Below are 12,388 nucleotides of genomic sequence, written 5' to 3'. Positions count from 1 at the left end.
TCATACACAGTAGGATTCCAAGGAACACATTCACACACTCTCCCCCCCTACGCCACACCACCCACATCCAGACACGCCCTGGACACCCATACTGGGACTGACACAGATACTCAGGCCAGTGCTGGAACACACATGCAAAGACACACACCTGCCACCAGGGACACAGAAAATCCTGCTCATAGGGCCACACATTCCCACACACAGAAGGCTGACAGGAGGTGAGCCCCAGCCAGGGATATGCATGCTCAGGGTCAGAGGTGACATGGACCAGCATGGCCGCGAACTGCCCCACAAGCCCATGGCTGGCCCAACAGCCCCCTAGGCAGGAAACAGGCAGAGGCAGGATAAGACAGGACACACTTGCACAAGGCTGGCTGCACATGTGTGCATGAGGAACTGGGCCCCCGTGTGCACATGGCACCAACACACAGGAGACACGAGCATGGGCACGAACACACTCGCGGACACACGGGCTGCCCCTTCCACCAGGGGCTCCAAGATCCCACACACACCGGCCGCCCCCGCGTGCTCAAGACCCTGTCCACAAGAGGCCGGTCCCCGACCCTCCCGACCTCCGCTGTCCCCCTCCGGTTACCATAACTCCCCCCACTCGGAAGATGCAGCGAGAACATGCGGAGGGAGCAGCTGCTGCCGCCGCCGCCGCCACCGCGGCTTCCCCACCCCCCCTCCCCGCGCCCACGCACACGCGCGCCCCCGCCCCACGCGCGCGGCGGCCTCCCCCCCCACGCGCGCTCCTAGACCGCCCGGCCCCGCCCTTACCTCGCACCGCCCCCCCGGGGGGGGGTCAGGGGTGTCCCCGGTGGGGGAGGGGCCCCGCCCCTGCGCGGGGGAAGGGCGGGGTGCGGAGTGAGAGGGGGCGGTACGGCCCGGCTCGCGCCGCCCGGCGCGGTGGGGGCGGCGGCGGGGCCCGGGACGGCCGGGACGGCCGCGCGGTGACGGCCGCGGGAACGGCTCCCTCCGCCGCCGCTCCCGCCGCTGCCGCCGTTGCCCGGGCCCCGCCGCCGTTGCTAGGCGACCGCTGCTGCCGTGGCCGCCTCTGTCACGAGCCCCGTCGCCCGGAGACAGCGCGAGAGAGACGGGGGAGGGGGGCAAGGGGACCCCCAAAACAAACCAGGCCACCCACCATCCCCTCCTGAGCAGGACCCCCCCACACACACAAAACCGCGGAGAGAACGAGGGTTCGCGGCTCCACCCAGCAGAGGAGGAGCCCTGGATTCCAATGCCCCTCAAAGGTCCGGCGACCTCTCCCGGGCTGGAGAGTCCACAGCCTCAGCAAACACCTTTGCATAGCCAAGTCCCCAAGGTTCCAACGACCCGTGTCCACTGCACATCCTCTATGCCCTTTACACATTCCACGTTTCCCTGAAGACCCTAAATGTTCACCCCCATCAACTTTCACTAAGCCCTCCCCTCAAATACATATGCCCCTGGAACCCCTCCCAGCCTCTAGTGAACCCCAATACAGCAACCTCCACGTGCCACCTCAACTCCAAACACACACGGTGTCCCCACCCAAAACACACGGGATATCCCCGCCAGAGACCCCTAGACCCTGAGGACTCAGGATAAGGAGAAAGATGGGGAATAAGTCGGCAGATCTGCCAACCACAGGACACATGATAAACATGCTCTGTGAGCATGTGACCATTCTGGCCTGGAAACGCAGGTATACACACGTGCACACAAACACACACATCTTCCCCAGACACGAACATGACATACACACATATACATATACACACAGATGTGACAGACATCACACACATTCTCTGTATACATTCCACCACCACCTGACTTTGCCTCACAGAGATGTGCTACCCACACACCTCCATGGTATGGGGTTTCCATGACAATGACACACATCCCTGACCACCCACCCACCCACCCACCCACCCACCCAAGGTCCCCAAACTGGCCCACAAGACTAGTAGGGCCTGGACCTATCAGAAGGCTGGAAGGAGCCAACGGATGGGGACAGGTCACCGGCTCTCTAAGGGAAAGAAACTGGTAGCCCGAATTCCTGAGGGGAGGGGGAGCTGGTGGGAAAAAGGGGTCACCCGGGGGTTGGAGGAATGGGGAACCTGGATCGCTGGGTCCGGGAAGGGAAATACAGTGGAAGGGGGCAGTGACGAGGGGGTTTCCGGGGGCTGAGGGCGTCTCTCTGCACCTTGGCTGCAGATCTCTGTTCTCTGCCTTCATCTCCCCTCACTGTTCCCATGGAAACCTTTTAAGCGAACTTCTCAGGAAGACAAAAATCTTTTTTTAAATGACTAAAGAGGGGGTTGGGGGGGCAGAAAGGGGGAGGGAGGGGAAGAGACAGATGGAGAGAGGGAGAGAGTTGGAGAGACAGACCGAGCAGATAGCTCTACAGACAGAAAGGAGATGAGATGGGAGTCTGATGGACTTTCGCCGGGAGCAGAGAGGAGGGACGGGGTAATCAAGAGGGGTACAGAAAATAAAAGAAATCAGGGAGGAAAGAGAAAGGGGGTGATACAATTGCAGAAAATAGAAGCAGCTGATGAGAGGAGGAAAAAGGGGGCAAGAAAAGAAGGAGACCTCAAGGACTGAAGGTCCGGAAGAAGAATCAGGAGCATAGGGGTGGGGCAGAGGTCTGGGGGGAGGACAGGAACTAGGTCATTCTTTCCAAGATCCCAGACCAGGGGCTGGGAGGGGCAGGGGCAGGAACACACGGACTGGAAGCTAAAGATCTAAGGAGACTATTTTTACAAGCACCAGGAAAATAGTCAAACTTCACTGCTGGAGAGGAGAAAGGGAGCGAAGCCGACGAGGACCTACAGGGGCCTCTCACCCACAGCCCCTGTCCCGCTCCACCTTCCAGAGGAGGGCGCCATGTCCCCTCGGGAAGCGAGATTTTGTCTCCACCTTCTCCCGCCCCCGGCCAGCTCCCGCAGCTCCCCGACGCCCCCGCCCAGCCAGCCCCATCCACCTTCAGCCCTCTCCCCTCGCCTGTCCGGGGCTTGAGAGCCTGCTCGGCCGCCGTACCATGCTCGCCGTGGGGCCGCCCCTCCACCGGCACGGAGACTGTGCGTCTCAGCAGTTTGTTGCGACTGGACTCGCTCCTCCGGTCCCGGATCAGTAGGGGGTGTATCTAGGGGAGGTGGGGGTGTCTCAGATCTCCCTGGCCCACGCCGCCCTTTCCCTTCCTCTACCCCCCTCCGCCCCCTCAGGAAGGGCGGGCCTCCCTTTCCCCCCTAAGGCTGCCCACCTTCTGCCCCGGCCCCTCCACACTTGGTGACTGGATCTCTCCCTTCTCTCCCCCAGTCTCTCTCTCTCATTCCTTCCCGTCCCACCCTCTTTTCTCCCTCCATTTGTCTTGAAACACCTTCCTGAGAATTCTCCCAAACCCTACTCAGCTCTTCTGCAACTCCTCAGAAGTTAGCTACTTCCTGAATCCAGTTTTCCCTTGACCTTCAGTTCCTTCATTCTCCCTGCTTTCCTCCCAACCTCCCACCTCCCTTACCCCCTTCTCTCCCTCCGAGCCTGTCACGGGGGTAGCAGAAGCTGCATTTATAATCAGGATCCACAGCTTGTCTCCCTCCCACGGCCCGGCTTGCGGCCAGACTGGGACCCAACCTCCCCTCCCCCTAGAGGGCCTGGTCACCTTCCCCCACCTTTCATCTCCTTCCATCACCCGACCCAACATCTCTCAGTTCCCTTCTTCCCCTCAGCCATCACCTTTCCCTAAGCTTCACACCCCACTCCCCCTGTCCACCTCCATCCCTACCTCCATACACCTCCACCCCTGCAGTCTCCTCCACCTCTATCAAGAGCCACAGGAACAGACCCCTCACTATCTCCCAGCCCCAGTTCCACCACCCATCCAATTGCAACTCCCTGTGTCTGTTCAGGCTGCTCATTTTCCCAGTTCCATCTACTCCCCCTCCCACACACATGCCCTTCCTACTCCAGACTGGCCATTCCTATTGCCCCTCAGCTTGCTGGCCACTGGTCCCTTCAATCTGTCCCTATCTCTGTCATTCCTTCATTACCCCAATCCATTGTCTTCCCACTTCATCCCTATAACAGTCCCCACTCTTGGTTCCAGTTTCCCCCATTTCTCCTACAGACTCCAAACCTTGATCGAGGGGTTTGACCACAGTCACTCAAATCTCTCCCAATGGTGTCCAAAACTTAGACTCCCCAAACCACCTCCCCTTTCAAAGTCACCATATCCTCTCCTTAACACCTCTACTTTACTCTGTGGCCTGGAAGCTGTCTACCCAGCCATCTCTCCACACTCTCACCTGCCCCCACAGGTCCCTTGACACTGTAGTTAGCCCTGACTCAAATTCTAACCCTTCCTCATCACACTATTCCCGACAACTTTCAGGGCCCATTTCTCATCACGTTTGGTTTTCCAGGCTACCCTACTATTCTTTAAACTTGTCCCCCAAATCACCCCCATTCCCTGACTCACACTTATGGGGCACGCTTCCAGTTTTCATCCTCTGTTTCCTCCAATGGACACTCCTACTGACCCAGCTCCCAAATCAGAACCCACACTCCTCTGGCTCTCAGATCTCCATACCTGGCCACCACCTTCCATAAGAGGCCTCTGTCCATTTCATCTCCTTTACTCTGGCTAGTCCCTGCCCCTACTCCACTCCTACTCCTTTAGATAACTCCACATACTCCCAGTTCCCCTCCCTTATATTCCTTCCTGATGTCCAACCATTCCCTTGCAGAAGCCCTCTCAGTGTCTCTCTAAACCTTGATCTCAGTCACCCTCCCAGTCTTCACCCCCATCATGCCAAGATCCACTGACCTCAGTCTTCTCTCCCATTACCCTTCAGCTACCGAAAACCTCCTCTATCTCCTGCCTTTTCTCTGGGTCCTGCAATTTATCCTCCTTGCACTCTGCCCCCTGATGGAGAAAGGACTGGGAGTCTTGCTCAGTGGACAAAGCAGAGAGGGGTCCTGAAGATTACTTTGGTGGGGAGGGCTTTCCATGTCTTCACCCCTTCTCCAAACCTTTCAGTTCCCCTTCCCCATTCTAACCTATCCTACAATATGGACAGTGTGAAAACAGGAGTCCCCCCACCCCAAAATCTTCAGAACCACATCTCCTCCGCCACACAGTTCATAACCCTCAAAGACTCCCTTCCCAAAGTGAGAGGATGACTACCCCTCTTGTCACACTCCAACCCAAGTCTCAGTGGCCACCCTTCTGCCATTTGCAAATGCTTCTTCTTTGTCTGCCTTCTTTGTGTCTCTCTCCCCTTCACTAATGAGGACTCTCCCCATTCTCCCACATGCCTTTCCCCAGCCTTCTCACCCCACTCACCTCATCCTCATCCAGCATGAGCAGCTGGTTCCCCGAGATGATGCAGAACCGAGGGTTCCAACCAGGACGATCATACGGGGAATGAACATATTGGGTTCGGTGCATAGAGGGTCCCCGTACATCTGGGGAACAGAGACACACAGAAACAGTAAGGGAGGCTCTATGCATTTGGAAGCAGAGGTCTAAAATGGCAAGAAGAGAGTCCACAAAGTGAGAAAGGGACCCCACCGGCCTTCAGGAGATCACAGTTGAAAGTGAGGCACCTGGCAACTCTAAAGGAACACAAGACAAGCATTTATACATAGCGGAAAAGAGGAGAGGATCACATCACAGAAGGCTCTGGAGACTTGGGGGAAGAAATGCAGAGGTTCAGGGATGGGAATTATATGACAGAGAAGGTACACGTTTGGGGGCAGAGAAAGAAGAAGGAGCTCTCCATCTACTTCAGGAAAATAAGGTGGAGATGCCACAAAATTGGCAGGAGAAAAACAGAAGTTGGTGTCAGATATCTGGGTAGAGGAAGGCATCCAAATAGCTGCAGAAGACAAGGACTTGGAAGGTGGCACCATCCCTCTATAAAAGAGTATGAGGAAAGCTACACAGCTGTGGGAAAGAAGGATGGGGTGTGTGTGTAGGAACACTGGGATCATGAGATTCAGAAGGCTAAATATCTAGAAAAGAGGAAGTCGGGGAGCTTACCTGTTCACAGAGTCAGAGACATGAGAGGGTCTCCCCTCCCACCTCTCCCTTCTCTGTGCCCTCCTCCCCAGTTCAACCCTGTTCATCCTTTAGGGAAAGTTCTGGTTCTTCTGGTGGTAAGGAGAAGATGGCTTTTGTCGGCATCTGGCTGTGGAGGGGCCAGGGCAGAATGTGGGAAATATGCCCTTGTTTGGACGAGTAGAGACCAAATTTATCTCTTCCCCCATTCAGTGCCCAGAGATTCAACACTGCCCCCACCACCTCACTCCACCTAGTCTCAATGGACAGGATGGAAGCCACTCCATAGGTCAGGAGCCTTCCCAAGGCACAGTGAAGAGCTTGAGGAAGAAAGAGGTCAGGGGGAAAGAATGGAATATCCAGGCCTGGTGACATAGAGGGGCCTCCAAAGACGAGAGCTGGAGATGGGAACAAAACTTTCAGAAGAGAGAATAGTAGACCAAGTGTCACCCATGGCTGAGATGAGCCCAGGGTCCTCCTTCCCCAATTGTGTTGTTCTTGCCATGCCGCTCTTCCTGCAAACTGCCTCTCTTTTAAACCCCAATGCCACACAGGCCCTATTGAAGTAAGAGAGATGTCATATTGGTGACAGCAAAGAGAAATTAGCTTAAGGTATCAGATTTTAGATGGAAAAAAAGATCAAACTGTCACGTTTATGGGATAACCATGAGTATATTGCAGGAGAACTGGTCTTTGAGCTTCATTCCAACAGAATGCACTGAGTAGCAGAGTTTTGCAAATTCAGCCCTTTTCTGTCTATAAATATATCTCTCAAATTTACCCAGCCTCCAGATCACAGTGAGCGATGAACCCTCAGAATGTCCACCATCTAGAAACCACAATACTTTGAAACTCTATCTCAATCCATTTCCAGAGACTAACTAATGTTCTCTAGATACAACGATCACCAATATCTAGCCTCTGAAACTACAGACATTGCTGGCAACATGCCCACCGCACTTAAGACACTTTGTATACTCAGAAGAGAAATCTGTTGATACACATAAGCATCCTGGGAAAGGGCTGGTTCAGGCTGCAGCCAAGGGAGGCAGGTTAGACTTCAGAGGGCATCTTTCTCCTGGCAGCAGGGAACTTAGGAACAACTCTAGAAACACACACACACACACACACACACACACACACACTGTCTGGACTTGGTGAAGAATGATTCTGGGAGGCAGATGCAAGAGGCAGAGGAACATGACTGAGAAAGGGAAAATTTTTACTAGCATGAGAAATCCCTTAAGGGCTGAGATGGGGATCCCTTGTTCTAATCATCAAAACCTGTGTCTTTGTACCCCAAATCTCCAACACCCCAATAAGTAGAGGAGACAAGAAAAGAGAAATGATAATAAGAGTTGAGGTATTAAGGGAAAGTGGGTAGGCACAGACTTGTGGTGACAAGGAATGGTCTGGGGGACAAATAATAGGAGTAGATATAAAAGAAAAGGAGGCAGAAATGATGGTAAATGCCTAGGGGCAAGGGAATACACCTGAAGGGCTAGACTGGACATGTGTCAGAGCAAAGGAGGCAGACCTAATGCGGGGGCTATGACAAGGGGTCAAGACAGACTAGTAGAGAAGCGATAGAGATATAAGGGAGTGACCACATAGAAAAGAGATAGAGAGAGGCAATGGACACCAGAGAGGGGACTGATATAGGGGAAGGACAGAAGGGGGACTCATATAAGGAACGGACACCATATTGGGGGAAAGATATAGGTGATGGACAGCAGAGGAGGGAGGGGGAATGGAATAAGAATTGGAGGGGTGGGGGAAGGGGGTAAAAGTGATGAAGTGAAGACAGCATTAAGACCCCAGAGGTTACATTTCACTGGTCAAGAGCCTTTAAGAGGGTCAGAGTCTGGGGCAGGATCCTAACCTGTCCCCTACTCCCATCACTTAATTTTACTTATATTGCCACCCCACCAAGCACACATAATTTGGCCCTCTCCCTGCCCTGGTCTCCCCTCCCCCACCATTCCATCTCTCTTCTCTCTTCCCTCCATCTGGACCCTCCATCCCCCCGCCCCCCACTGCCTCCCTCTCTCTCCATCTGGCCCCTTCTCTCCCTCCATCCTCCTCTCTTTTTCCACCCCTTACCATACTCTGAGTCCCCCACCAAATTCTCCCCCCACATCTTCTTGGCTTCTCTTTTCACCCCTATGTTTTCATTTCTCCCTCCTAGCCCCTCTCCCAAGACTCTGTCCCTCTATTTCCTTGATGTTTTCCTCATCACTCAGCTCCCACCCCCAAATTATTTCTGCAGCTTTTTCCCCAACCCAATCCTTCTACCTTCCCACCCCTTTCTGGCGCTTTCTTTCCCCTTCATCATTTTCCCTTCAGCCCCCTTTCAAGGCCCATTTCCTGGCCCCTCCGTCCCTTATCTACCCCTATCCCTCTGGCCTCCAATCCCTCCTTCCCGGTTGCTCCCACCCCTGCCTTCCCGGTCCTCCCCTCTCTCTCCATTTCAGCCGCTCCCCTCCCTTGGCCCCGACTCTCCCCCGCCCCCTGCCCCTCCCCCTGTTGCCCCCCATATGGCCCTCCCCCTCCCCCCACCACGTACCTCTGAAGGGGGCATAGGACATCGCGGGGATGCTCCCCCGATGGATGGAGGCTCGAGACCTGCTCATCAGGCCTGGGGGGAGGGGGCGGGGGGACGGGGGAGAAAGAAGAGAGAAAGGGGGAGAAAGAGGGGGAGAAGGAGGAGGAGGTGGAGGAGGAGGAGGAGGAGAGAGGAGGAGAGAGGAGCAGAGAGAAGCAGAGAGGAGGAGAGAGGAGGAGGAGGAGGAGAATAAGAGCCAACGGCAGCAGCGGCAGCCGAGAGAGAGGGGGGGCGGGGGAGCGAGCGAGAGCTAAGAGAGCAGGAGGAGGAGGAGGAGGGAGAGACTCTGCAGCCCCCACCCCTACTCGGGGAGGCCCAGATTGTGAGAGAGAGAGACCCCTGACTCAAAAACACACCAGAGAAAGACAGAAGTGCTAAAGATGCAGACCCCAGACCCTGAGAGAGAGACCCTAGACCCACAGAGAAAGATACTTCACCACCCCCCACCGTGGGTTAATTTGAGACACAGGCCCAAAATCTACAGGAAAAGAGACTCCTGATTTGAGGAAAAAACGACCCCAGATCCCCCAGAGAGAGGAACCCAAGATCAAAATCTGAGAATCCAGTCTCAAAAGGGTTCTCCATACCCACAGACATCTTAGACTCCAGACCCTGAGATGATGATTTCAGGGACCAGGACCTGAGACCTAGACTCAGAAAAAGATGAGGCCCAGATTCAGAAAGAGCCAGATGTAGAATTAGAGCTTAGAGAACTCAGACATAGAGAAAGACCCCAGACTCAGATCTCAGAGACTGATAACTCAGAGACAGAGACACTCCAGATTTAAGGGGAGATAGAGAGAGACCTCAGCTGGTCCGGAGGTGGACAACTCAGAGACCCAAAATTCATGAAGAAGACTTCGAAAGACCTCAGAGTGCGACCACAGACTCTGAAACATAGAAACCCCCCAACCAAAAACATAAAAGGAAACTCAGTCCTAAGAAAGATCTTCACACAAATACTGAAAGACCCCTCCGAAATCCATCTCAGAGACAAACTCCAAACTCAAAGACAGAGATCTCAGGGAACCTCCCCTCCCCACTTCCCTGCCCTAGAACCTCCGAGAGGTAGAACCCTGACGTCAGCCTGGGAAACTCCGAGGCATCCCCACCACCAGACCAATGACCTCAGACCTTGAAGGGAGGGGAAATATTGGGTGGGGGCAGTGGCAAGAGCTTTTTTCTCTGCGCCTCCTCCCATCTCTCTGCCTCTCATTGGCCCCTCTCTCCATTTTTGGGTCACAGGATGTGCTTGGGCCCCAGGGAAGTTATGTAGGGCAGGTCCTGGCTCCTCAGGGGATGGGTTAGGGAAAGGAGACCCAAGGCTGAGAGGTGGACCAATCCTGGGGAGTGGAATAGGCAGGGAAGAGGGGACAGAAGGACCATCACCACTGTCCCCATCCTGCAGCCCTCCTTCTCCTTCCCTCTGATTCAGTAGTCTGTCTCAAGCTTTGGGTTTTCAATTAAGATGGCTAGGCCCCATTTTCACCATCCTCTACCCCATTTACAGGGTCTCGCTCTGTTTTAAAATGCATCTTTCCTCACCTAGCTATTGTCGTGCCATGCCCGTGCCTGCCTAATCACTCCCCGCTACCCAGGGACAGCGGGCTTCTAGATGACCGTTGTTCATTCCCAAACCCAGGCATATCTCTGTCCCAACTAAAAGGGCAGGGGGCGCTCTCTTAACCCCTGAGGTTGGGGTGAAGGGTCTTTCTCAGACCCTCCCACACCTTAAGGCCTCGGAAACAGTGCAGGGGAGGTTAGGCACATTGTGGGGTTTAAGAATGATTCCCCACACCACAGCCTGACGCATCGACTATGCGGGGTCTCCGGCCCCCTCCTTTCCTGGAGCCAGCTCTCGCCTCACGTGGCCTGCGGGGCTGGCCTGTGATTGGCCACTTGGCGTCACTCACTGAGTGCCGCCGCCGGAGAGGACCGGCCCCCTCACGTGACAGTGGAACGCCGCAGCGGCTCTCCTCAGCCAGCAAGTGGTAGTTTCGGGTTCACACGGAAACGGGCGTGCCATTTCCGCGCACGTCTGCAGATCCGGCGGTCGATTGGTCAAGTCTCCCATCGCTCCTCCCTCATCAGGAGGCGGGCAAACCGCGCCACGAGAGGGCCAGGATTGGCTGGCTCTGGAAGCGCGGGTGGTCCCCCTTCTACTGTCACATGGTGCCCGCTGTTTTCTTATCACGTGGCTGCCACCCAGGTAAGAGGCCGCTCTTCCTGGGGTTGTTTCTCCGTGTGACGTGTGGCTTTTGAGATCAACTCTCCTCTACCAGCGTAGGCCGCATGAGTAGGGGGCGGGCTCCCGCGGTCCTGCTCGGCGGAGTGGTGAGTGACCGGCCCCGTCCCGCCCCTTCCGGTCCTCGAAGCCTCGACCGCTACCTGCACCCCAAATCCCAGAGGTTGGCCCCCTGAGGTGTGAGTGAAATGAGCCTTTGCTTTACTTTTCCAAGTTTCTCTCACACCTTCAGGGGCATTCTTCTTCGGGGTACATCAGAGGGAGGGCAGAGCCTGAGTATCTAAGCAAAGGCTTCCCTGGGTGTAATTTCCTGGGCTGTTGGTGAGGAGAGATCAAATTCGCCTCCTGCTCTCAGGCTTCTCTGCTCCTGTCTTTTGTTTGGATGCCGGCGCTGCTGCCTGTGGCCTCCCGCCTTTTGTTGCTACCCCGAGCCCTGCTGACCATGGCCTCTGGAAGCCCTCCGACCCAGCCCTCGCCGGCCTCGGATTCCGGCTCCGGCTACGTTCCGGGCTCGGTGTCTGCAGCCTTTGTCACTTGCCCCAACGAGAAGGTCGCCAAGGAGATCGCCAGGTAGGGACCTCGATGTTCAGCGAGAAAGGATGATCATGAAGGGAGAGTTGGGGGTGGGGCAGAAGAGTGCCGCTTTCTCCTCTCTTCAGCTCTGGAAGCCTGTCTCTGGGCTGCCAGTACAAAAATTGGGGTCATGGGGCACTCTGAATGGGGCTGTCTCTTCACTCCAGGGCTGTGGTGGAGAAGCGCCTAGCAGCCTGCGTCAACCTCATCCCTCAGATTACGTCCATGTGAGTCATAGGAGTTGGGGGGTTAACCTAACTGTAGGAGCTGACTGGGAACTTCTTTCCTGGGGGAAATTCTTTGCTCCTCACAACTCTCCCCCTCTGACCTTTCAGCTATGAGTGGAAAGGGAAGATCGAGGAAGACAGTGAGGTGCTGATGGTGAGAAACATTTCCCCCACCCAACAAAATGTCCCCAATCCCTGACCCCTTTAGCCCTTACCCCTCTTCTGAGAAACTGAACTCAGTCCCATTCCTTGAGTCAACCATGTTTATCTTTGTCCCTTAGATGATTAAAACCCAAAGTTCCTTGGTCCCAGCTTTGACAGATTTTGTTCGGTGAGAACTTTGAGATGTATGGGGTGAGGGTGTGTACTGTGGGGATGTGACTTGCTTGTGCGAGGGAGTGGGTTCCTTTAGGTAAATCTTTGAGTAATCCCCTTCCCCCACCCACCTATCTTGTAGTTCTGTGCACCCTTACGAAGTGGCTGAGGTAATTGCATTGCCTGTGGAACAGGGGAACTTTCCATACCTGCAGTGGGTGCGCCAGGTCACAGAGTCAGTTTCTGACTCCAGCACAGTCCTGCCATGATGAGCCCTGTTCCTGCCATGATCCCCTTGATACTCAATGCCTTCTGACTTCCAGGTGATGACCAGGCCAATAAATCCTGTCTTTAGGTCTTTCTGCCTTTTGCCTGTTTTT

General features: G+C 55.1%; 2 protein-coding genes across 7 annotated transcripts in view; one reads left to right on the top strand and one right to left on the bottom strand.

The window, feature by feature from the left end:
• The window catches only part of SYNGAP1 (synaptic Ras GTPase activating protein 1), a 33,689-nt gene extending 24,821 nt beyond the window's left edge, over positions 1-8,868 (bottom strand). For 3 of the 4 annotated variants that reach the window (XR_004056852.1, XM_030928970.1, XM_030928971.1), the window contains exons 1-3: positions 8,610-8,694; positions 5,327-5,448; positions 3,025-3,130 (exon numbers count right to left, since the gene is read on the bottom strand). Coding sequence is in view for 3 of the 4 variants with exons in the window: in XM_030928970.1 (XP_030784830.1) it covers positions 3,025-3,130; positions 5,327-5,448; positions 8,610-8,676 (295 nt within the window). In the remaining variant the exon portion in view is untranslated. Of the gene's footprint in view, positions 1-3,024; positions 3,131-5,326; positions 5,449-8,609 lie in introns of all 4 variants that reach the window. The other variant, XM_030928969.1, reaches the window with a different exon arrangement.
• A 1,742-nt stretch (positions 8,869-10,610) lies between these two features.
• Positions 10,611-12,374, top strand: CUTA (cutA divalent cation tolerance homolog). 3 transcript variants are annotated; one of them, XM_010357836.2, is made up of 6 exons: positions 10,611-10,857; positions 11,249-11,463; positions 11,634-11,693; positions 11,802-11,847; positions 11,975-12,024; positions 12,151-12,374. In XM_010357836.2, exons 2-6 carry the CDS (start codon positions 11,276-11,278, stop codon positions 12,275-12,277), a joined length of 471 nt encoding a protein of 156 aa, XP_010356138.1. In that variant the 5' UTR covers positions 10,611-10,857; positions 11,249-11,275; the 3' UTR covers positions 12,278-12,374. The 3 variants fall into 3 exon arrangements, with proteins under 3 accessions (XP_010356138.1, XP_010356137.1, XP_010356139.1); XM_010357835.2 differs by having other exon boundaries at positions 10,806-10,982; positions 12,151-12,373; XM_010357837.2 differs by having other exon boundaries at positions 10,838-11,072; positions 12,151-12,373.
• The last annotated feature ends 14 nt before the right edge of the window (positions 12,375-12,388 follow it).

This window comes from Rhinopithecus roxellana, chromosome 4 (assembly GCF_007565055.1).
Source record: "Rhinopithecus roxellana isolate Shanxi Qingling chromosome 4, ASM756505v1, whole genome shotgun sequence".
NCBI lineage: Eukaryota > Metazoa > Chordata > Mammalia > Primates > Cercopithecidae > Rhinopithecus > Rhinopithecus roxellana.
This window is presented reverse-complemented; position numbering and strand designations above follow the sequence as displayed.

Coding starts and splice junctions, on each gene's coding strand:
- CUTA (XM_010357835.2), top strand. CDS start 10,941: ATGAGTAGGGGGCGGGCTCCCGCGGTCCTGCTCGGCGGAGTG. Junction 11,694..11,801: donor ATCCCTCAGATTACGTCCAT/GTGAGTCATAGG, acceptor CTGACCTTTCAG/CTATGAGTGGAAAGGGAAGA. Junction 12,025..12,150: donor GCTTTGACAGATTTTGTTCG/GTGAGAACTTTG, acceptor CCTATCTTGTAG/TTCTGTGCACCCTTACGAAG.